This window comes from Anser cygnoides, chromosome 26 (assembly GCF_040182565.1).
Source record: "Anser cygnoides isolate HZ-2024a breed goose chromosome 26, Taihu_goose_T2T_genome, whole genome shotgun sequence".
NCBI lineage: Eukaryota > Metazoa > Chordata > Aves > Anseriformes > Anatidae > Anser > Anser cygnoides.
The window spans coordinates 2901355-2925969 of NC_089898.1; the positions used below are offsets into that span (position 1 = coordinate 2901355).

Consider the following 24615-nt stretch of genomic DNA (forward strand, 5'->3'; position numbering starts at 1 on the left):
GACAACATGAGACGGTGATTCCAGGTGAACTGCCCCTTGGGCAAGAACTGACTTCCACCCTGAGGGAGTGGGCAGTTATCTGGCACAAGTTGTACGTGGTAAGCTTGCTTCAGTGGTTGGTATTTAGCAAAGGAAGTGAGAGAAGGGCTACTTCATTCAGGTTGAAATGCAAACAGTGTGGAAGTCTTTTAAAAGCTCTTATTTCCTTCTGTGCAGCCAGAAATGTGTGTGTACATTGCAAGCGGTAAGGCTTTTAAGAATGGGAGTTTCCAGAGTCCAGTTATGCTGATAAGAGACTTAGATCTGCTGTGTTTCAAACCCCATGTTGCTGGGGCAGGGGGGATTCAGCAGCAGTCTGGAGCGTATGCAGAAGCAGAATTATCTTCAGTTATTAGGAAGATAACTGTCTCATGCTTTGCTGTACTCTGTCCTGTAATTATTTCTTGTTTCAATTGTCTGGCAAATAAAATGAACAAGATATTAAATGATGTCGGATGAGATGAGACCTGGGCCTTTTGCAGAGCACTTTAAGATCTCTAAAGAGAACCTGATGCAGAACTGAAGAACTATCATTCTTGTAAAACTGACCTCACAAGGGGCTAAAAAAGTTCCGCTCTCCTCTAAATAAATGTGCGAGCACAGACAGAGTGGCAGTTTAGTCCGTGCCACAGAGTGTTCGCTGTACTTGAACAATTTGTGATGACAGAGCACTGCTGAAGACTTGACTCTGAGCATCAGCTGGCACAAGTCACACTCAGCATCGTGTCAGCTGGTTGGGGTTGTGAGTGTGACTCAGTTTGCTGTACAGTGAGGCTTCCTGCTTCACATCCCTCCTGTATGAGGGCAGGAGATCTCAGTGAAGTTGTGCGAGAAACCGTGATGTTTTAACAAAACATTTAACAAGGGTGAAACCTGTGTTTCTGGACATCGTGTAGATATTTAATGGAATGCCTGAGCCTCACCCCCGAGTGCATGTACAGGTCAGGTAGGCAAAGGAGAGGAAGAGAGCTAGGGCTGGGGGTGCTGGTGGGACATTTGACTGACCAAAGTCCCATAATATGTGTCATTCTCAGTAGAGAGAATGACAAGACACGTGACAAAGTTACTACAGAAAAGTCAGCTCAAGGTAATGCACAGATTCAGTAGTTTTGCTAAAGTTGGTGAAGTTCTTGCTCAGAGAAGGACAGCTGGAGTTCACAATGAATTGCCTTCTTTTAAAGGTGATTATTAATGCATGTTAAGAAGAGCCAAGAGATTTCTCTTTGGTCAGTAATGTGTTCAGCCTGCGGAGTAGTATGTGCCCTGAGACTTTAATTAAGATGAAAGAATTGTTTTAAATTAGCTCTAACAATTCAGTTTATCCAGAGCAAGTTTTGCTATTGAAAATTTCACGGGGCCACAAGCACGTTTTGTTTGTGAGCCACGAAACCACAAAAATTTGTTCCACCCTCTTAACTTAATGAGAAACCGTATGTGACGTTATTACTGTGTGAAAAGAGAGTTTTATTCCTGATTATTATTTTTTTTTCTGAATAACTTTAAGATCATAGCCTCAGAATCTGTTTTTTTAAGAGCAGATGTCTTTCATGTTCCTGTGCTTAACCAACATAACTCTTAAAATAGTCCTGGAAAATGTTGTGGTTTGAAATGGATTTGAGTTTATTTTATTTTCCCCCTGCAGTATGTATTAAAAGAAAAAAATAACAAAGGAGGAAGGAGATATTTGAGGAGAGAAAGGAAATACAGAGGATTTCTTTATTTGGCAGCATTTCATTTCACTTTAATTTCTGGGCTTTGCAGCAGACATTGTACCAGGGGGTATATCTCCACTGCAAAATAAATACGAAAATGGGCAGGGGTTTTTAACTTGGGCTGGTTAATGGGAGTTAGCTAATGTAAACAGGTGCAGAGATAACTCAGGGTTAGCTCATGCCAAATTAAGATATGCTCTGAATTTCCCTGAAAGCTAACCCAAGTTTTCTTCCCTTTTTAACTCAGGTTAAGAGTACATTTATTTTTGCCTTTGTTTACTAAATATGTCAGCAATATCTGCCTTGTATCAACTATAGGCTCATCTAGCTTCCGCCAGCCCCTTGACATGGGCCCAAACTGAAGGAAGATGCCTATTTATAGCTCCCTTTACATTTATATTCTCAAGGGGCGAACGATGAGTAGTTCTTATCATTCCTGTTCTTTGCAGGGACCAGAACGGGGCAGTAACTGAGGTGAGCCTCTCGTTCTGCCGTGTGGGAGCAGCTGGGGCTTGTGGTTAAACATTAACAGCCCTGATACAGCCAAGTGACATCAGTCAGCTGCCACCTGGATGAAGCAGCAATACACAGTCGACCAATTCCCACTAGCTGTTGGGTGGGATGTAGTCCAAAAAAAATAAAATAAAAATCATTTTGGAGTTGCATAACCATACACTTTGTCCCAGATGATCAAAACTATGGCACTTTCCCTCTGAAAATGAACTGCACTTGACTCTCAACATAAGACGGTTGTAGTAACTGGCTAACCATGCAGAGGTAAAACAAGGATGAGGCCCGAATTCCTTCTTGAATCTTACAGCTGACACTTTTTAAGGCTTACTTATCTAAGCAGGTACAGCTGCAAGTATGGTGGCTTACTGCATAGCTATCCACTTCCTAATTGCAGTGTGAGCCTTGGAATCTGGGGCTCTATGAAAGAGATGTACAGGTATGACTAATTTTATTAGGGCAGAACCAGTTAAGAGCATAAAAAATATTTAATTAGAGATGATAACAGTAGAAACGGGAAGAGGAAGCTCCTTAACAAAGCAGGTTTTGATGTTCTGCTCAGTCAGTGCTTTGTAATTAGAGATGCTGAATCCATAGCAAAAGATGAAAAATGCAGTGACTGCAGCAGAGCGGAGCGAGTACCGGGGTAGATGAGGCAGGTGGTGTCTGGGAAGCCTCCTTCAGCCACATTATCTTTTAATTGCATGTTTGGATGATCCCTGGCGTGGTGGGTTCTAAACAGCTCCTGTCGGACTGATAAAAGTGAACTTTGAGAAACCTCTGTTACCATTTTGCCTGGGTTAGTGCTTGAGAGCATGGAATGAGTCAGGCCTGGGTTGCGCTAAGGTCTATGCAAATATAAACAAAAACGAGTGCTCTGAAAAGCAGACAAGCTTCAGCCTTATTTACTGATAGGCACCAGCCAGGGAGATGATTGTGTTTCCACAGAGCTGCTCTGATTTCCATGAACTCCTCTCTGGAGGTCAGGCGTAGACATGGCAATCCAGGTACCAGCAGGTAGAGCGTGGACCTTGAAATATTACATGCATACTGGCAGGGAAGTGTATCCCAGATACTGCTGCATTTTGTTACCATTCCTTTTTTTTTTTTTTTTTTTCACTGTAATGGATTTTGAGTGCCTGTTGGGACAGGATAAGGAGCAGGCAGCCATGAAAATGCATCCATGGACTCAGCTCCCTTAGCATTCTGGTTTTACAACATAGTTGCTAACACTGTAAACAGTGGTGGAGGCAGAATTTGAATTAATCAGGTTTTTCATGTTGTATTTTGGTGATGAGATCTTTTTCATGTGTACCAAATAGGTTGAAGAATTATTTTGGCTGGTGAGAGCTGTAGGAGGGATAGGTGTGAGGAAAAAGCTTATGTGGACATCAGTGGCATAAGTAGTTATGTTTTGGTATCACCTTTAGACTTTCAAAAGTAAATGAAGTGTTTGCTTTAAAGAGTCTAACTATCTAAACAAGCAAAACAAACGGGACATGCATAAAAACGTCACACAACATCACACATTCTGAGTGGCAGACCCTAAATCTTAAGACACTTAAACCTTGGCAGTGCAAAGTGCTGGAGAATTTTCTCCATGGTCTAATCTTGTATTGTCATACAGTGCCTCTTTCTCAGATATTTTTAGTTAAATGCAACTTGTGTGGATTTGGTCAAGTACCTTTCAGGAAGCTTACTGACCTCATAGTTTTCAGGCTATCACTAGCTTGAAATTGTCCCTTGTTTTCTGTAGGATAACAAGACAACACAGTTCCGTCATGTCCAGCAAATGACTTACAGTCTGATAGAATGGAGGTCGCAGATCCTGTCTGGGACTCTTCCCAAAGATGAACTGGCTGAACTCAAGAAGAAAGTCACTGCTAAAATTGACTACGGTAACAGGTAAACTCCAAACTATGTCCCGGGGCTGGAGAGAATCCCACATCCCACTGAAAGCTCTGGAACTGTGTTGTGAGAATGGATATAGATGTTTATTAATACAAAATGGTGTAAATAACCACACGAGGAGAACGCTGAATCAGGCTCAATGCTTTCCCTTGGAAAGGGGATAACAGCTTTCTGTTCCCATCAGAACGTGGCTAACCTGGCAGGTGGGCACGTAGCAGTTGGTTCTACATATGCCAGCATTCTCTTTAACCTGGCAGGAAGCCTAACCTGTCTTAATTCTGCAGAACTGCTGGCACAGGGTGGCATTTCCCATGGAGCACAATTTGTGCCTGGCTATCTGGAGCCAGGATTTGGATACTGCTAATGAACTAAACTGCTTTATCAGCAACCGAGTAATGCGATTCTATAGGCCACCAAAAGTGCACCTTTCATCGGTTTATACAGAACAGAGATTGTCTACAGAACTCATTTGTCTACCTGTCAGACTTGATTCAGGTCAAATAAGTCAATTAAGAAAAAAGCTTATGGCAAAGAGTAATAATTAGCCATAACCCATAAGCTTTGTTGTTATATATACCTACCTGTTTATTTTAAATATGTTTAAGTGAGAACAGAGATGGTGTCATCTTAGCATAAAGTTACCTGACTAATTATTTTTCCCTTTAATGGGAAAACTAGTGGTGGGGGAATGAGAGGACAGCATTTCTAGATAGGAAAACCAGCAGTGTGATTATTGGAGTCAGTTTGCTGCCTAGAGCTTGGTCAGTGGTTTGTGCTCTTCGTCACCTCTGCTTCCTATACATTATGTCACGTCTTTTGTCCTCTGGTTTGCATGCTGTTCAGGATCCTAGGTTTGGACCTGGTTGTACGAGATGACAATGGGAACATCTTGGACCCAGATGAAACCAGCACAATCTCTCTCTTCAAGGCCCATGAAACCGCATCCAAAAGGATTGATGAAAGAATCCAGGAAGAGAAGGTATATCTCTTGGTGCTGGCTTTGCCCTCTCCACTCTATTTGTACATTCCTCTTAAGGATATTGTGCTACTTTGGCAGCAGAACTAAGTTTATGTTGTTTTTAATGGGAGTACTGTCCTTCTTTGCAGTCCCTGCAACAGAATTTGGACCTCCGAGGACAGCCAATATTCAACACAACACACACGTATAGCCTGTATGTAAACTTCAAGAATTTTGTCTGCAATATTGGAGAAGATGCAGAGCTGTTAATGAGCCTCTATGATCCTGACCTCTCCAAATTCATCAGGTAGGCTTTTTTTTGTATGTACAGAAGCGATTTAGTCATTGTGAGGAAGCCAATTAGAAAGTTAGTCAATTAGGAAGTTAGAAAGGAAGAGCCAGCAGAGTAGTTTTTCTCTGTTCTGTTGGTTGCTGCTCCAGTGGTGATATGGAAGGGGGTTATTTGACTTCTGGTAAGAAACCAAGGTTCTGAGCACATGCACTCCCCTTCGTAAAGCTGGGCATTTCTGTGATACATTAGTGAAATCCCAGATTGTCTATGTTCTTAAATTTCCCTAGTGTTTTCACTATATTTGAGACAATCGATTCATTGCTTCCCTTCTGGTCACGTATGGGCATGATATTTGCTGCCAAGTCGGTGCAATTTCACACCTACGAGCTGGTTATTTATTACTGGTCAGGGAAGATATGAAAAACTTTATCAAGGAAACATGTAGGTGTCAGGCACCCTCTGTCTCCATCACTGAAGTTGCCGGGTGTGGAGATGCGGTCCCAGTTGTAAGAGGAAGTAGCTGAGAGTACCCATTCTCTCCATGCCTGTCTCCAGTGAAATGAGTCACCTCAGAATCATGTTGGCATAGAATATTTTGGCAGAGCTTTGCAGATACTCCTAAAAGATCAAAATGCTTTTGAGCTTTTTCCTAGATAATGGGAATGTCATTGATTTTATTTTATTTTTTGCTTCTTTTTTTTGTAGTGAAAATTACCTGGTTCGTTGGGGCAGTAATGGGATGCCTAAAGAAATTGAGAAGCTAAATAACCTTCAAGCAGTCTTCACTGTAAGTTACTGTATTTACATCCTGGAAATTCTTCCCCATGCTGCAGACATGAGTCCTGGATTCTTTCCCTTTCCCCTCCTTTCCTTTCCTTCCCTGGCAGAGAGGAGCCACATGGGGCATTTTAAGGTGTTTTCATGGACACTTAAGATCTTAGAGGCAGCCTCAAAGGAATGCTTCTGAGAAGCGTTTTGTGGTATGTCAGTCCAAAGCAGTAGTAAAAGTCTATTACTTTGAAATGGCACTGTCAATGAGTGCTGCTGAATCCTGTTAGGCACTTCTCTTCCGAAGCCTAGCTGTACTGAAAACCTAGGCTTGAGATTAGAATTGTTTTGTTTTTCAGCCCATTGCTTTGCTGATTCTCTTCTGTATTAGAATTTATTTGCCACGAGATGTTAATGGAATTATATGACTGGAATAATTTCTGACAAGTAGCAGCAGTGGCACAAACTAAGTGCCTTGTCAGTGGATCTAGTGTGCTGGCAGTTAACACCACTTACTCTCCTTTCAGTACTGTTACTGGGGTACTCAAAGAGTAGTAGGATATATAGGAATTGCTGTGTGGAAATTACTACAGATACACTAGCAGGTCATTTTCCTAGGTCTCAAAGGGAACTGTTTTTCCTTTTATTTTAAAGAGGAGAGTTCCTTTTAAACATGTTTACAGCCTAACAAGAAGTGTTTTACCTTCTGTCTGTTTCTCCATTCACAAAGCAGATTGATGTAACTCTATTTTAACTGATTTCTAGGATTTAAGCAGTTCTGACTTGATCAGACCGAAAATCAGCTTGGTGTGTCAGATTGTGAGGGTGGGGCATATGGAGCTAAAAGACGGGAAGAAACATACATGTGGACTTCGGAGACCGTTTGGTGTGGCAGGTACGACAAATTCAGTCATAAGAGAAAAGAACATGGTCCAGTGGGTGCGACAGTGGGTTAGGAAACATAAGCTGTACATCAGCAAAGCCTATTAACCTCTTTGTGTCAGCATCTCTGTCTTCAGAATGGAGATTCTGATACTGAGCTGTGTACAGTGCTCCTTTGAGATCTTTCAATTAAAGCAGTAAATGAAGATGACATGCTGTCAGCGTTCACTTTTTGGTTTGTCACCATCTAAAGAGATAACACACTGCTCTCGGTGCAGTAGACTTTTCAGATCTTTGCTAAAGAGGGATTTGCTCCTCGCAACGAGTAAGATAAAGCTGGATTTTTTTTTAAGGAGCTTTGGTGAATGAGACATCCAATTCCTGTTCAGTTTGTATGATCTCTTGTGAAGAGACTTGCTTGAGATTAGTGGGAAAGACAATTTCAAAATAATCAGAATTTGAAACCTGAATGTATTTTTTTTGCCTTGAAATACCTGAGTCTCACCTGTTTTTTTATCAGCAAAAATATTCACATTCACTACTGTGTGCTGACTTCAGTATCGATGAAAAGATGCTTGCTAAAAAGTTTTAACGATGAGAGTGGCCTTCTGTATTGCTGTCATTAGTGGCACTGGACCAAACTAAGCAACTGTTTTTTTTCCATTCTGATAGGGGAAAGCTCTCTGTATTCTCTTTAGCAACTTGGCAGAACTGTTTGTTGAATTTGTGTTGTTGCAGTGATGGACATAACTGATATCATACACGGAAAGGTGGATGACGAGGAAAAGCAACATTTTATTCCGTTTCAGCAGTAAGTACTGGACTTCAGAGTTCATCCCATATCTGGCTCATCTAAGCCAGCTGTCCTTCAGAGAAGGATGAATTTGTATGGAACCTGGCAGCATACCAAGGTCTCTACAAATAGATTAGCTAATGGCAGTAGTCAGCTTTTTGAAGGAAAAGATTTTTGTCAGTCCTTTGACACTTTTGTTCCCCTTGATTTACATGGCTGTATGATAGGGTAAATTACTTAGGGAGTCTTGGCAATGCAGCTGAAACTGCTTTGATATCCATATCATCCGAAGTAAGAAAAAAGAATACAGTGCAAAATAATGTTGTGGGGTCTAGGGGATGTGACCTTAAAAACTGTTATGAGACTGAGGCAAGATTTTGAGAAACACCTGAGCACACAGGGAACACAATCCTTGTTGTCACTGCTGTGCAGCACCCTGTGTATTGTCAGCCTGTAGCTTTCCAGATTGCCTTGTAAAGGTGGGTCAGAGAAGAATAAAAAAGGGATTTCTACCTCTTTCTGGGAAAGAAATTCAAGCCCCGCTGTCTTTTGAGTTTCTGTAATGCTAGAACTTGTGTGTTCAGCCTGCTCTCTGATTGCTCACTTTTTCAGCACATTACAGTAAATTAAAAGGAAGCTTGTTTGGGTAGAATCAGCTTGTTACAGGCCTAAATACAGCAGTCCATTTGGTGTAGCCATATGTTGTTGCAAGGTATTTTCAGGGGAGATTGTTTTATGGTTTTTTTTTGTGTGTTTTTCCCCCTACCCTCTCAGGACCTTAAAGGCTGCAAAGAAGGATGTCTTTTTGCAGAATAATGTTAGTCTCCTACTTTTTTTTCTTTTTTCCTCTATTTTCTAATGAGGTTGAGTTTAGATCCAAATCTGGACACCTCTACTGGGGTGAGGAGTCTGTGGAAATACTTGGTTAATTATTGATGATGTTGGAAGAGGAGTGAAATCTGGTTCTAGATCCAGGCTCACTGGATGTGTTTGTGGCTAGGGACAGGTTCCATGTGATGTCATTAGAGTCATATTAATTTAAGAGTAGTTAATCTACGTAATCTCTTAGGGATGACTCAGAGGCCCACCTGAATTCAGGGCTCAGTTCACCCGATGGGAGCGCAGGGCCCTATGTGGTGAGCTGTTGCTGCATGGTGACCCTCAGCCAGACTTACTCTGCAAGGCAGCCTGTGGATGGGAGAGAGAACAAAGGAGACCTGCCTTTGTTTATGGTTGTCCTGAAGGCTGCTATTTCAGTCTGATAAAAATGTTCCTGGAGTCTTTTAGGAGGCCCATGTTACTTATTTCAAGCCTGAGCTAGCACCGACGTAGCTCCTCGTTTGAGAGGTTAGATGTATTTCCATTGGGTTTAGGCAGGTGAAGGAAAAACTTTTATTTAAAAATATATATATATTTGGAAATTAGTCAGCTGTTGGCCAGCCCTTGTCTTGCAGAGCACATGCTTGATGTTGCTTCCATGTCTGCTTCCCAGTCTGTTGTTGTTCTTCGCAGGATTGCCATGGAAACATACATCAGACAGCGACAGCTAATTATGTCCCCACTGATAACTTCCCATGTGATTGGAGAAAATGAGCCCCTCACTTCTGTCTTCAACAAAGTCATCGCTGCAAAGGAAGTGAATCATAAAGGGCAAGGTACAGCAGTCAGGCGAGAAGCTGATGTGAAAACCTGGTGTGGGGAAAGGTTCCCCTTGCTTAGAAAGGAAAGTAAATGGCTCGTGAAAGTCCAGAGATCAATGCTCACTGGAGTTTGCTGCCTACCCTGAGCCAAACCTATGGTCTTTGTAATGACAGCCATCCCAGCACACTGGGAGCTAAAAAGATTAAAAACAAGTTGTTCTTACTCAGGTGAAAAAAAAAGTCATCTTTCTAGCTGATGACTTACTTGCTACAAACGCAGTACTTTTTTTTATATGTGCATACAGTATTTGGAAGTGAACATAGCTGATTGCATATTCCAAGTGCTTTCTTCTGGATTCTTCTGCAGTTGCTTGTGTGTCTGGCTTTTACTCACTAATGCGTTTTCATGTTTCATGTTCAAGTACAAGAACCATAGTTTCATGCTTTCATACTATTTTTTTCAGTAAGTAAACGTTACCCTTCTTTTTGTAGGTCTTTGGGTCTCCCTGAAACTGCTTCCTGGCGATCTAGCACAGGTTCAGAAGGATTTTTCCCACCTTGTAGACAGATCAACTGCTGTGGCTCGCAAAATGGGATTCCCTGAGATAATTCTGCCTGGTAGGTCCCAAATGCCTCCATACGTCGGTGGGTTAAAAGAGGTGTGAAATTCTGGAATTTCTTCCATGAACAGATTTATTATAAAACTAGCTGAAAACCAATTTGTTTTCACTTTTCTTGAAATTTCAAGCTGATCTCTTATTTTTTGTGAAAAATCTTCCTTTCAGAAACAAATGAAAAATAATAGTCTTTGTACTCTGGAGGAAAATATCTATTTAGACAAAAAGATGATTTTGTTGCATACAGTTTTGACCGTGCTTTATGTAATCCATTCAAAATGGATTTACACCTCACTGGTCTAAATGGATAGAGCTCACAGCATTAAAAATTGTTACATGAAAACATGGTACTTTTGTATTATTTGAGGTGAAGACACAGTGATGTTGCAATGGATGATGTGATGTTGAATGTCATCAATTAACTGGTATCAGCAAAGGCTATGAAGAGGAGTAGGATGATGTGGTACCCTAGGATGTTATCTTCTACAATTGTCCGTGCAATGAAAAGAACTCATTTAGTGCTATGAATTTTAGGTGATGTTCGCAATGATATCTATGTCACCCTGGTACAAGGAGAGTTTGACAAAGGCAAGAAGAAGACTCCCAAGAATGTAGAAGTCACCATGTCTGTACATGATGAAGATGGCAATCTCCAAGAGGTATGATGGCCTTTGTGAGATGTAACAAGGCTGCTCAGTTCGATAGGTGATAGCTCTGCTGGGCAGGACCTTATTTATTCTTCAACTGTATGCAAGAGCTGTATGATAATGAACAAGAAATACTATAGGTGACTAAATTTGAAGTCACTATTTTTTTTTTACATTAATAACAGATGTGAGTAAAAAAAGAATCATAGAATACCTTGGGTTGGAAGGGACCTTCAAGATCTTCTAGTTCCAAACCCCTGCCATAGGCAGGGATGCCACCCACTAGACCAGGTTGCCCAGGGCCTCATCCAACCAGATCTTGAGCACCTCCAGGGATGGGGCATCCACAGCTTCTCTGGGCAACCTGTTCCAGTGCCTCACCACCCGAAGTGGTGACATGGTTTCCTTGACCGTGAAGCATAGATTTTGAGCAACTCTGCCAGCTACATGCTTTGAAATTTCCAACCTAAGATACTTTTTTCTTTCATTCTAGACCTTACATTTTCTTTTTTTCCCCATACCCCTTGTCTTTTTGTCCAAAGAAAGCTATCCATCCTGGTGCTGGTTATGAAGGTGTCTCCGAATATAAGTCTGTTGTTTATTATCAAGTCAAGCAACCTTGCTGGTATGAAACTGTAAAGGTAAGTGTGTGCATTTACAGTCTTGCTCTATTGTGTAGAAAATGGAACTAGCTTAACATTAGTAGGTGCATCATAATCTCTCTGGAGAGAGAGAATGCTCGTGCTGCATTTTTTTCTTTGTATTATCATGTGCAGGTGTCCATTGCAATAGAGGAAGTCAGTCGTTGCCATTTAAGGTTCACTTTTCGTCATCGGTCATCACAGGAATGTGAGTATCAGAAAAGAAGACTGACAGAAGTATTTTTGCTGCTCTTGTTGAGATTTTGAGTATCCACTAAAGGTGTAGCACTTGCATTTCTACTTATTTCCAGTGCTGTGGATTTTATTGGAAGCAAAAGCAAAACAAACAAAAAACCTGAAACTTCACGGCCTTAGGAAAGGGTTTGGGGCTGATTTTGGTCTAAAACTTGTATTAGGTAAGGAGCAATGACCCTCTTTGGAAGACAGTTGTCAATGCTTGTTGGTACTTGGCTTCTCAGCGTGTGGTTTGTTTTTCGGTGTTTGTTTTTAATTTCTTTTAAGTCCTTCACAAAATTCAGTGCAGGGCTTGGTAGGACTCTAATGATCTTCTTATAGAAAGATTTCTGTTAGCTTAATTAAGCAAATGAAAGGCAAATGAGAAAGTTTAGAGCCAGGGATTTCATCAGACTTCTTCAGAACCCTGTGAAAACAGATCAATAATGTTACAGTGATCCCTTGAAAGACTAAGGAAAAAAAAAATCTCTTAAGGCACCTGGGAGATGGAGTGACACACTTCCACATCTATAGCTTACAGATAGATTTGCAAAATCCTAATCAAAATTTCTGTATATAATTATATACGTCCATCCAGCAGGACAACTAGCCACTGAAATTGTGTGGAGAGAGAAGCTTCAGAGAGGAATTTTTTTCTGGGTAACTCCAGATACCTGCTAAAGGGAAGGGAAGAGAGCTCTTTCTGCTGTGGGTCACCAAGTATGCTGCTTCCATTGCATTATCATGTGATGTTATTAAATAAAGACACTGCTGTAGTTACCCAGCTGCACTGTGGACAGTATGGACGTAAATAAGATGATTACTAATAAAGATTTTTTTTTCTGTTTACAGCTCGGGATAAGTCTGAGAGAGCATTTGGCATGGGCTTTGTGAAGTTGATGAATGCAGATGGAACAACGCTCCAGGATGGCAAACACAACTTGATTGTTTATAAGGTAGCTTGGGTATTTGCACTCCTTAACTTTTGTTTAACTAATCAAAACAACTGTGTTGGCTGATTTTTTTTTTTTCCTAGCAGTGTAAACACTGTTGTATCATTGCAGAGATTTTTAATAATCTCTTCCAGGATAATAGGAGAGTAACCTTTTTTTGTAAGTTACCATCAGCTCTGCTTTCACTGCTCAGTTTTCTAACTGCAAATCTGGTCCGTCCTAGTGCGTATCTGTAAAGAGCGTTTTTCCTCTAACATCATTCACTTAGACAGCATGCAGTAAACAGGCCTGGTGAACACCTGCCTTACAAGATCGGTATGTGACAGGAAGAAGGTCCTGGTGCCTTTAATCTCAGTAAAAGGAAAAAGCTAATGCACTGCTGTAGAAAGCTACAAAGTGTGTGTGTGTATGGGGAGAAGGGTGAACCTCCAAAATTCTGTGGCTTGTGCCGCTCAAAACGAGCTTAATTTATTGGCAGTGTATGGGCAGCTTCTGTTCCTTAAAGTTAGAAGCCCAAACAGACAATGTAAGTGAGCTCTAGGCACGAAAAAATGCTTAAAGCCGCCTGTGGCTGTCACTGCGTTGAGGTGTGTATGGCGGTAAGGTGTCTGCAGATGAGAAAGAGGTCAGATGAGGTGTTCTCAGCGTGTGAGATAACCCTTTTCATTCTTGTGGTCAACCAACAGGGTGATAACAAGAAAATGGAAGATGCTAAATGCTATTTAACCCTTCCTTGTACAAAAATGGAAATGGAGGAGAAGGAGGCCCCTTCAGGGAAAAATCTGCACCATCTAGCCAACTTCACACCCACTAAAGATAGCACAAAAGACAGCTTCCAGATTGCCACTTTGATCTGCTCCACCAAACTCACCCAGAATGGTAGGTCTTGACACCACTGGGATACTAATAGACGCTGTATTTTATCTAATTTTATCTAAACTACCAATGTTAAATCTAGTGGGTTTGTCAGCTTGTATAGAAATGGTACCTGTCAGTGACAGTGTAAATGTGGGTTCAGAATCCTTTGTTAAATGTTAATTATCTTTTTTCTATTGCTTGTCAAGAATGTAGCCATTAAAACTAATCTCTTCGGCATGCTGTTATGCAAAGTGGCCAAAATAAAGGTTGTTGTACATATGTGAATCGATACAGTACGTGCTGGTACGTGTTGTGAGATTGAAATGAGTTAAGGAAGCTAGCACAGTTAGGGGAGGCTCTTGGTATAATATACTCTCTGACTTTGGGAAAGAGGCACCAGCTGTGACTCCATCAAGGTGTACATGTGTAGCTGCTGGAAGATGGGCAAGAGCTGTTCTGCTTGTAGTCTGAGCCACGCCAGTTTGCTTAAGCTAAATGCCATACTGATACATCCGTGTGCAAGCGGGCCGAATCTGAATCTCATTGTCTAGTTGCTGCTCTAGAGCAAACACAGAGCATTAGTAAGAAAAGTCATACACTCTAATAAATGCCCTAGCTTGATGGATCTTCTCTTGAGTGAATGAGAAGCCTGCAAAATTGTTTGCCAAATGCCTTATGTTATCAAATTACGCCAAGGTTTTCCATTAATAGCAAAACTAACTCTCTTGCCAAGACAGAAGAGCCACCTCAAGGTAATGTTCTGTACATCAGTGTGAGTTTTCCTTATAAGCTGATTCTAAAAATAACCTCTAGTACTTTTTCTGTATTGTTCTGCAGCCATTAAGTCAGCTGCGTTGTTGTAATCTGTTTGTAATTGCTGATGTTCTGCCCTTGCTAGTTGACCTGCTGGGTTTGCTGAACTGGCGTTCCAACTCTCAGAACATAGCCCACAACCTAAGGAAGCTCATGGAGGTGGAAGGAGGAGAAATTGTAAAGGTATGCAAAGGTATATTGCGTTGTACCCAAAAGTTCTCTCTGTATGCTAAGATAGCTGTTTTTTCTAGCTGCTGAGTAACAGCAGAACAAAAATGTATTCTTTGTCCCAAGAGCTCTCATTAGTGGAATTCAGCAGAATTACAGAAGTTAAATGTTAAGAGAATCAAGGAGATGGTGGTGACTTTATTTTCCCATGTGATCTTGCAAAAGAGAAGGTACATGCAAAGCCTAGCTGTTAATTTCCAGTAGTGGCTCTGCTCTGCCTTTGTGAATGGGGACCTGCTGTGGATGTAGGAACAGAATGCAGAAAAGGCTCAAAGACCCTGTAGTCAGAGTGGGGAATAGGTGGGGAAGCACCAGAGAAAATGACCTGAGGGAGTTAGGAGGTGAGGTTTCCTGTGGTTCTCAGTGTGGATCTTTTGGGATTATGCAAGGTCACGGCTTTGCCTGTTTTAATTGCTGAGCAACTGAAGTGCTGTGTCATTGCAAACCAGTCTCCATACGCTGTACTACAGCATGACATTTTGTAATTAGGGTTGATTTGGCCCAGTGCAAAGTGCAGCTACATGGATTTGGCCTAGTGCAAGCTGTATTCAGCAGCATGGACCTTTGCTCTTGCATGACAGGCTAGATAAAAAGGCAGTAGAACAGAAAAGAAAGTGGGGACAATCAAAGCTGATAAGAAAAAGTCCCCCTTTCTCCTGCTAGTAGGGATAATAGCATGATCATCACGAACAGCATGTGAATGAACACAGGACTAAGATCCCTTTTTCAGTGTTCTTTTGTGTACAACTTTTACAGTTCGACTGAGCTAGGCTGGAGAGGGAAAAATGATCCAAAAGAACAGACTCTTGTGCAAGGTTACAGAAGTAATACTCTTTTCTTACCCTTTTACTATTTTTTCCTCTAGTTTTTGCAAGACACCCTTGATGCACTTTTCAACATAATGATGGAAATGTCAGAAAATGAAACCTATGACTTCCTTGTGTTTGATGCACTGGTGAGTGACTTTTTTTTTGGTGAATTTTGTGTGTTTGTTTTCTGGCCACATTTTCAGTCTATTCATGATTCCTCCCTTGGGTGGATGACTGGTATTTCACTCCAAAGAGCTTAAAAGAGAAGTGACTTGTTTGGAGTCACAGTGGTGGGATAGAGCCTACACACCCTAAATCCTAACCCAGTACTTAATGCATTAAGGATGAATTCTGTTATGAAACTTTCTAGAAGGATAATAATAAATGAGTAAAAGACTTCACAGGAAACTTTCAGGATACTTGGAGAGGCTGTTTCATATGAGTGTGAAAGGCAGTGGCTTTGGTGTGCAGTAACAAACTTGTGTACTTGGCGCTGATCAACAAGTTGACAGTTCAGGAAGAAAAGTGAAGCCAGATGTATCCAGCTGACATTGGTTGGGGCTAGTGACCAAAGGGGGACAGAATGTCCTAGCTCTAACGTGTCATTGTAGTAGCAGGACTGAGAAGTTCCAGCCTGAAAAGAATCATTTATTAGCTTTGAAAAACAGCCTTCAGCAGCTCTGTGCCTATTTAATCCTGTGCTATGACTGTCATATAATGACTGCTTCACGGAGTACCTGCCCTTAGCCCTAAGATTTCCTATCTAAATGCTGATGTGACCTGCCTTCCCTCTGAGAAGTGATGTGGTCACACACACACGTACCAGTATTTAGTCAGAAAGTGAACAATGTGAGTTGTTCATGTGTAGTATTAATGTTAATTAATGTAGTATTAATGTAGTAGTATTAATGTGTATATTTTGTAGTGTGTAGTATTGTATGTGTAGTATTGTATGTGTAGTATTAATGTTAATAGAAAAACAAAGAAAAACTATGATCAAACAAAATAAATTACTTGATTAGAGACTAAGTTGTGATGCAGTTAGTTAAAGGTTGTGCAGCTCTGTACATTTGTCTCCTTTTGAATTTTGGCAGGTATTTATTATTTCTTTAATCGGAGACATCAAGTTCCAGCATTTCAACCCTGTACTTGAAACTTACATTTACAAGCACTTCAGTGCAACCCTGGCATACATGTAAGTATTGGTAACCACAAACCCACAGGCTGTCACTCAGGCAGCGTCTTGGATACTTTCAGTAAATGACACTAATGTGATCAAAGCAGCATAGACCAGATGACTGGGTTTGTCCCTATTCTTCTCTGCTTTCAGGAGAGAAAGAAACTCTGTAATTGTCCTTTTTACCTTGTAAAAAGTTTCTATTATCAGATTTTTTTCTGCAGGGGAAAGACATCACTATCATGGAAAACGCTACATCAGGACATGTGATTCAGACTCTCTTTTGACCTTTAGTCCTCTGTCTATTTTTATTTTTATTATTTTGTGTGTGTTCTCAAAGGGTCTTTGTGTTTTTCAGCCTGCTTTACTATCAAAACCAAGTTTAATACAGTCAATGTGTATGGAAAATACAGTAAGTCATTGTAGGGAGGGAAAATTTGATCAAGGAATACAAATTCAGTAGAAACCTGGTCTAATAGGTATTGCTGCTTGATGGAACTGCTTTGTCCTGCCATTGTCTGCCTTGGTCCTTGCAACCCCCCCTCAAAGTACTTTGAGCAGAAGACAGTTTGACTTATCCTGTGTATTCTCTGCTGCAAACTTCGTGGTATGTTTGAATGGGGTCATGGGGAGCAGAAGCAGAACCACGCAGCTGAAATGACACGAGTGACTTTGTGGTTGATGGTGGCAGAGATAAGAAAGGCATTTGCCCGCACTGCCTGCAGCCAGGCAGGTTGAGGTGGCCACAGGCTTCAGAGAAGGGCTAAATGTTGTTACGGCGCTTAAACATGCTGATTGCACTCTATATATTGAAACTCTCACATAGGTTGTCATTTGCTTAGATTTAAGCAATTTAAGTAGTAATGGGTTTTCCAGATTCCTGAACCCTTCCTTGTAGGGAAAAAGGAACAAGTCAAGGAGCTGGAATTTGTAGACAAACTTGGCAGCCACGGTTCAGGCTAGTTTTCTGAAAATTCATGGACTGGTTATAAAAGTCTGGCACCCCAAGGAGCCAAAAGCTTCAGTAGAAAATAGGCTGTGAAGAGGAACTGCTGTTCGTTATGTAATCATTAATTATAGTTCCTCTGTGGAATAGGGAAGCTGGGCATACACAAATACTTAACTGTGTCTTTATTCCCCTTTTTGTTTTTCCAAAGGAAACTCACTAAAGTACTGAACTGCTATGTGGGAAATGCCGATGACTCCAGCAAGACAGAATTGCTGTTTGCTGCTCTGAAAGCCTTGAAGTACCTATTCCGGTTCATTGTTCAGTCGCGAATATTGCACCTGAGGTGAGGCTTTGTCATTGCCAACTTTATTACGTCTCTTTTGTAAGCCAGGGCTTCCAGTTAATACCACCAGAGAGGATATTCTTCAGCATGTCCTCAGGAGTTGTAAACCTCTTGAGTTGTAAAGAAGAGTGTCTTTCTACTCTTCGTCTACAGCTCAAAAAAAATAAATTGAGTAAAAATTGAAATAAATAATTTGAAGAGGATATTCCTTGTAGTTATCTATGGCATGCTAAAGGCAGCGTATGGTAGTACTTGAAAAGAACCTATTATTTAATTTAAAAAAATGAAGCGTGGAATGACTTCCTCATTTTAAGGAGCTTCTGCATTTTGAAGGACTCTTCAAGATGTGTTATATATAATGTGCAAAAATAATTTAGTGGTGTCAGAGAAGGCCCTGCATAGATTCCCTTTAAAAAAAAAAAAAAAAGAAAAAGGTACACATATTGCATGCAGTGTCTTTTCACCTTTTCCCTGATTTTCTTGCAGCAAGCAAAGGCACACACTGTTGCTTAGGAGGTGAGGTGATTGAGGGGTACACATTGTGTAGGATGTGGTCAATGACAGTGCTTTTACCGTAGTCTTAAAACATATTTTGAAGAATTTACAGTGAAGGTTTGGAACCCTTTTCACATGTTCATTGTGGCACAATTGACAAAGAATAAACTGGAGTCTTTTCTGATTTGGTTGTCATCAGTAGGATTTGTAGGCTGCGTTGAAAGTCTTTTTGTTTAAGACAGAAATGAGCTATTTGATTCTTGGAACCCAAGCAAATTGTGAGGCAATGGCAGTTAGAAAAATACAGCTTTTCCCTTGTAACAAGTTTAATCAGGAAATTACTACTGTAGTAACTGCAGAATCCTCAATGCCGTTTTTGCACTCATTTTTTTGTGGAAGGAGACTGATGTGAGAGGTTCTTCCAAAGGATAAAGTTATGTTTCAAACACTGTGACACTATTAGCCTAGATTTATGTATATAACTAGCACTTTCTGTTTTTTGTAGGTTTTATGGGAAAAGTGAAGAAGGGGATGAATTTAATGATACGATACGCAAGCTGTTCCTCTCCTTCAACGTCCTCATGGACCGTCCTTTAGAGGAGGCTGTCAAGATTAAGGTATGCATGATTTGCGAGGAGAGGTATTATCTTTTATGAGATCATCTGATAGAGCTGGGGGAAGGCAGAAGAAAGGACAAGCTTTGAGGTGCATAAACCCATTCAGATGAGTCACACCAGAATCCTCTGAATGTCTGTTTTAGTGAATGGAATGTAAGAAAGGAATATCTAAAGGAATATCTAAACTGCAAAGTTAATCAAATAAAGATGAGAGCTTTCTGTACATTCAAAAACTGTGGCTTTGCTGAAAACCCTGCAGCAACTGCTAGGATGAAAACTAACAAGCAACCAAGATAGAATATAGTACGGTGTGGAAGATGCTTCAACCAGTACCACCGAGCTTGTGGGTAATGGAGATGGAAATGCTAGATCACTGCAGAAATCAACATATGCTGGGAATGAAAGTGCTGAAGAAGCAGACAGTTCCTAAACGTATATTAGATCTTACACGTGCTTGACTTTCTGGTGTCAACTGGATTATGAACCTTGTGTTTGGGCTCTTGGAAGGAATAGAGCAACCATGCAATAAGGCTGGCTAAATTGATGGAAGTGATGAGGCCTTTAGATTGTTTTCTTCATAGTCCTTGTAACCAGCGTGCCTTTCTCTGCTCGAAGGAAAGATTAATTCTAAACTTTTAATTAGCATTTGAGTCATTTGAAGCCCAACTTTGATTCTTGTGTAATCAGAGTTCCAGCTGGCAGCAGCAATGGAACTTCACCAAGAGACCTTTAGTTGCTGTTGCACCCAGGTGCCTGGATGCTACACATGTAAATGCCACACTAGGACCTAGATAATGTATTCCTGTGTATGTGGACATGCTAAAGTAAACAGAACACTGAGTCAATTTACATAGTGCTTTTCATGTCAGGCTATGAGGAGCTTAATCACTGAAACTGCAGGATGTTTGCAAAAACTGTACAACTTGGCTACAGATCCTTCCTCCTTTACCTTTTCTGCTCTGCACTGCAGATGTGTGGTTGCTGGAGGCTCTTCGGGTGCATAATTTGATCTTAAGCCAGTTCTCTGCAGGTGTCCACATATTTGCTCTTGCCAAAGCTAGATTTGCCATGTGAACCATGGGCATTGTTGAGGTTGTGAATGAACTGGCTTTCAGAATGAACGAGCTAATCTAACTTAATCTAACTCAGTCTCCGTGTGTGCTTTGTCTTTTTAATTTTTTATTTTTTTCTTGCAGGGTGCAGCTTTAAAGTATTTGCCAAGCATCATAAATGATGTCAAACTAGTATTTGACCCTGTTGAGCTCAGGTAACCATTATTAAGTTTGTTTGTCCTCCAAACTCAGTTCATCTATTTGGAAAATTTGGGAAATGTTCCTATAAACAGCAGCTGTGACTATGACATGATAATGCACATACTGCATGATTTTTTAGGAAGCTCCTTGCAGGGCTTTAGAGGAAGTCAGTTTAGTTCAAAGGAGTCTACGCGGTTCAACTGCTCTTTCTTAGGAACTTTTGTTTGAAACCAAAATTTGAGGACTGGAGAACCATGTGAGGAAATGCCATGGAAGTTTCCACCAATTCTTAATGATTGCTTCTGAGGTAGAATGAAATATGTGACAAAACAGAAAACAAAAGTTGTATTTATTCAAGAAATTCACAACACTGTGGATTTCTGTTCTTCAATATTCATAGCTTTACCCAGAACCTCCCTTTCATGCCTCCTTGTTCTGACACTAATAATTTGCTCGTAAACAGTAGACAGACAGCAAATGTACATGGGATTTAATTTAATGAAGTATAAGATTAAAATGAGTCATCACTCTTGATGAAAGGGGCATCTGGAAGAAAATGCTCTTGCCATTGTACTTAGCAGTGTCTCAGGCTTCAGCAGTGCAAAATTGTGCTTTCATTTTGTATGAGTATGATTATGCTGGCAATGAAGGGCATATGGTATTCCTATTTATAAGCTTTTGTGGCATATCTGTTATATCTTGGGATGCAAGCTTCTTATCGAGAGGCTTAACCCTGTTCAGCTTGACTGAGAGCCCTGTGCTACCTTTCTTGAAAATGAGTTAAGTTAAAGCTCTGTAGTAATTTACCTGGAGACTGCTTGCAGGTGACATGTCAACACAGTGACAACTGCTTGACTTGCCCAGGTGCAGGACAGTGTAAGGGTAGGTGGAATCACATTGGGTGAAAATGCTGACCATCTGCTTACTTTGTGGTTTGCACGCTAGTGTCCTCTTCAGCAAGTTTATCCAAAGTATTCCTGACAACCAGTTAGTTCGACAGAAGCTAAACTGCATGACCAAGATAGTCGAGAGTGATCTGTTTAAACAGTCGGGTAAGTAGCACATTGAAACCTCTGGTTTCTCCATGGAGCCATGCACCTTTACCAACAAAAAATGTCTTTCAAGTTTACATGTCATTTAAATCAGCCATCAATGGTAGTCTACAACTAAATCCATCTTTAGAAATATTCCTTGCCAATAGTGGCTCCAAAAGCGAACATCTGAAACTTTGCTGTTGTTACAAAAGTAGGATCCTGATTGAGTATGTTAATCTAGAAAGGGACAAGAGGAGAGTGATCTGCTTGCTGTAATGCATATCATTACAGGTTATTTGTCTCTTCTAGTTTGCCAGTGGTAACTCAGGTGGATTTAGGTAAATGTTTTTGTGTCCAAGATAAAAGTTAAGAGCAGAAAGCTACAGTGTGGTACCCATGTATACTGAATGCTGAAGGACTTTGAGAGCAAGATACGGTGCTGTTTCATTTTCAGAATGCAGAGATGCTCTCCTGCCTCTACTAATAGACCAGCTAAGTGGCCAGCTGGATGACAATTCAAACAAGCCTGACCATGAGGCCTGCTCACAGCTCCTTAGCAGTGTTCTGGAAGTTCTGGATCGGAAAGATGTGGTGAGTTCGTGAATTGTCAAGGGTGCAAATTAAGGTTAATACTTTTTTTTTTTTTTTTTTTTAAGTTAGGGTGAAGGACTGTTCTCAGCTTATATTGTATTGCTCTGTATTTTGTTTTCAGTCTCTTTGGACATAAAGTAGCTGCGTTTGAATGAAAAGGGGCTATGCAAAGATTGAATTGGTGGCTGTCACTATAGTACAAAGAAAAATTTCTTTCCCTTCTAGGAACCAAAATGCTATTCCCAGCTACTCTGGTGACTTGTTGAATTATTTGGAGCAAGCCATCTAACTATTGGGTTTCTGGTTGAAGTAAGGGCAACAGTCATTATTCAGTTAGGGGAGTACAGTTATTTGCCACATTAGTCACGGAAATTGATTCCAAGGTGCCTTGGAAAGAATAATTTGAACTGAAGAATTGTTCGGGGAACAAATGTCAAATCACATTGCCCGGTTCAGTTCAGCTATGCCAGCATGAACAAGTGAAACTGGTACAAATGAATTTTGCCACCTCTTCACCAAGTATCTACCTGCAGTATTTGAATCAACTGCTGTTGTGTAGTAAGTAGTCTTTTTTGCATCTTCAGATAACAATTAACCACTGTCAGGGCAGTCCTCCCGCTCAAGGAGCTCTCTATCGAATAGTATACATCAAGAATTGTCTCAAATTTTCCTTATTAAATCCCCCAGGGGCCGACTGCTGTCCACATCCAGCTGATCATGGAACGGCTGCTAAGGAGAATAAACCGCACGGTGATCGGAATGAGCAGGCAGTCTCCACACATTGTGAGAGCCATTTACTTGCTTCCCTTACTACCTCACCCTTTGTTGTAGCGGAATTCTCCTGGGAGATTTCAGTGTGTAGAGTGGTTTATGAAATCATCTTTCCACTTCCTGCAGCACTTCTGTGCCACTACAACATGGCTTTGGGTGGCTTTCTGGGAGCTGGTATTAGGATACAAATTGTTCTATTTTAACAGCAATTTTAACTGAGTCACAGGTGGCTGTGATTTCAAGTTCCTTTGGGCCCCTGTGCACAGAGGATTTGGTTTCAGCCCATTTCTAATACACAAGGAATCTCTGCTGAGAAGAAAATACTCTTTTGCCACCTTCACTGAATAGGATTAAATGCTGAAGGATCAGACATCTCTGATTGGCAATGCTGACTACTGTGTGGCATCTTAGAAGGTGTAAGAAAGTTTGTATATTGTAATTTGCACTATACTTAGTGTACAGAAAGATGGAAAAATAAGGGGCTGAGCATGGATAGCAGTGTCTTATTTTTAACAGCTTTAAGGTCAAGTCTACTATTGCCAATATGTCACACATGAGAAATATATAGTTGGACATATTAAATCTAAAAATGTAGTGGCGTATGTATTTCTATATATATAATATATATGTATAAAATTACATATGTTCGTATATTCATTCCTTCTGCTGTTTAGAGGATATGTTTTTCTTCCAAATTGTGATCTCTGGGGAAACAGATAGACCCAGACCTCATACTTGACATTTAGGAAGTCTTAACTGGTTTGGGGTAGAGGAGAAAACAGCCACACAGAACAATGTCAGGAACGATCAGCAGGATTGTGATTGGTACTATTTGATTAGGTGGAACCTGAAGGCACAGGTCACACTTTAAGCTTATAGTGCTTAATACAGAAAAATAATGGTATGTCTTGTTTTTCATGTTCTAGGGTATTTTTGTGGCCTGCATGACAGCCATCCTGAGGCAGATGGATGATTTCCATTACAACCATTACATCAATACTTTCAAAACCAGGCAGGACATTATTGTAAGTCAGCCTGGCTGGGGGATTATCTCAGTCCATAAAGAATTATTTTCTGCTTCTGAAAGGTCATTTCAAGTTACTGTATTCAGTTTGGACTGACTATACTGCATTCATCAGCAATTACTTATGTGTACCTAATGCCGCAGCCACTGGGGATATGTTCGCATCACCCCTGCTGGGTATGGACAGTGGAAGTTGCTGACTCTGTGGAGCCTGAGATTAGTATTTGTAGCATGAGTTAAAATGTTTAATGACTATTGAAGTCTGTGCAAGTAAAAGGTCTGGAACCAAAAGAGTGAATGTAGATGAAAAGGATAAGTGTTCCCCTTCCTCCATGCTCTCCCTGTGTCTCTTTGTGGTCATGTTCTCTTTATTTCCTTCTTTCTAGTTCACCACCATCCTTCCACCCCTAGATTAATTTAGAGTTGGAAAGCTTTAAAATGTATTTAAGGCAAAGAAAAGATAGCAAATTTGAACATAAATATATATATTCATTTCTGAAAACAGGGAAGACATCTATTAATGAAGTCTCACAGGATAATAGCCAAAACCCAAATACTGAATTCACATTCAATCCAAAATGTTTTGCTTGCTTAAGTGGACAGCAATGCAAATAGTTTTCTCCGTGTTAAAAACTGTGTACAATTCTTTTTTTTTTTTTTTGAGGCACTTAGAACAAACTGTCCTGTCCAGATTTGTCCCTAAAACGTCCTAGAAAAAGTCAGAACCAAACCCAATATTTATGAACATCTCTGAAGCAGGACACAGCAGCTGTTCTGGTTTTCTGTCCTCGTGCTCCTAGTTTTGCAACTTAAAGTGCTTGCTTATTTAAAAACTGGCTGGGGAAGAGCCTGGAGTTGTGTTCTTCATGTAGAAGCTAGATGAAAAACCAAAAGAAAATGTTTGTAATTCATTTTGGATGGCAAGGTCATCCCTCTGGTTCCTTGTGCAGTTGGAATCGCTCACCATCTGCTGAGCAACATAGCCACCTACAGGACATGCACATTTCTGTCACTTCTGCATCTAAAAGGCCCCTCAGTTGGATAGTCTACAGAGAT

At 40.6% G+C, this 24615-nt stretch overlaps 1 protein-coding gene across 4 annotated transcripts in view; it reads left to right on the plus strand.

Annotated features, from left to right (window-relative positions):
* The window catches only part of DOCK5 (dedicator of cytokinesis 5), a 121700-nt gene that overhangs the window by 63448 nt on the left and 33637 nt on the right, over window positions 1-24615 (plus strand). For all 4 annotated transcript variants that reach the window (XM_013200957.3, XM_048045713.2, XM_013200958.3 and 1 more), the window contains 24 exons: window positions 2-98; window positions 4018-4166; window positions 5016-5151; window positions 5280-5437; window positions 6128-6209; window positions 6956-7085; window positions 7811-7883; window positions 9378-9520; window positions 9998-10123; window positions 10657-10781; window positions 11312-11410; window positions 11546-11618; window positions 12497-12600; window positions 13284-13476; window positions 14354-14451; window positions 15362-15451; window positions 16400-16500; window positions 17640-17774; window positions 18775-18886; window positions 20083-20153; window positions 21085-21191; window positions 21628-21764; window positions 22452-22547; window positions 23462-23560. In XM_013200957.3, the coding sequence (XP_013056411.3) occupies window positions 2-98; window positions 4018-4166; window positions 5016-5151; window positions 5280-5437; window positions 6128-6209; window positions 6956-7085; window positions 7811-7883; window positions 9378-9520; window positions 9998-10123; window positions 10657-10781; window positions 11312-11410; window positions 11546-11618; window positions 12497-12600; window positions 13284-13476; window positions 14354-14451; window positions 15362-15451; window positions 16400-16500; window positions 17640-17774; window positions 18775-18886; window positions 20083-20153; window positions 21085-21191; window positions 21628-21764; window positions 22452-22547; window positions 23462-23560 (2734 nt within the window). The remainder of the gene's footprint in view (window position 1; window positions 99-4017; window positions 4167-5015; window positions 5152-5279; window positions 5438-6127; window positions 6210-6955; window positions 7086-7810; window positions 7884-9377; window positions 9521-9997; window positions 10124-10656; window positions 10782-11311; window positions 11411-11545; window positions 11619-12496; window positions 12601-13283; window positions 13477-14353; window positions 14452-15361; window positions 15452-16399; window positions 16501-17639; window positions 17775-18774; window positions 18887-20082; window positions 20154-21084; window positions 21192-21627; window positions 21765-22451; window positions 22548-23461; window positions 23561-24615) is intronic.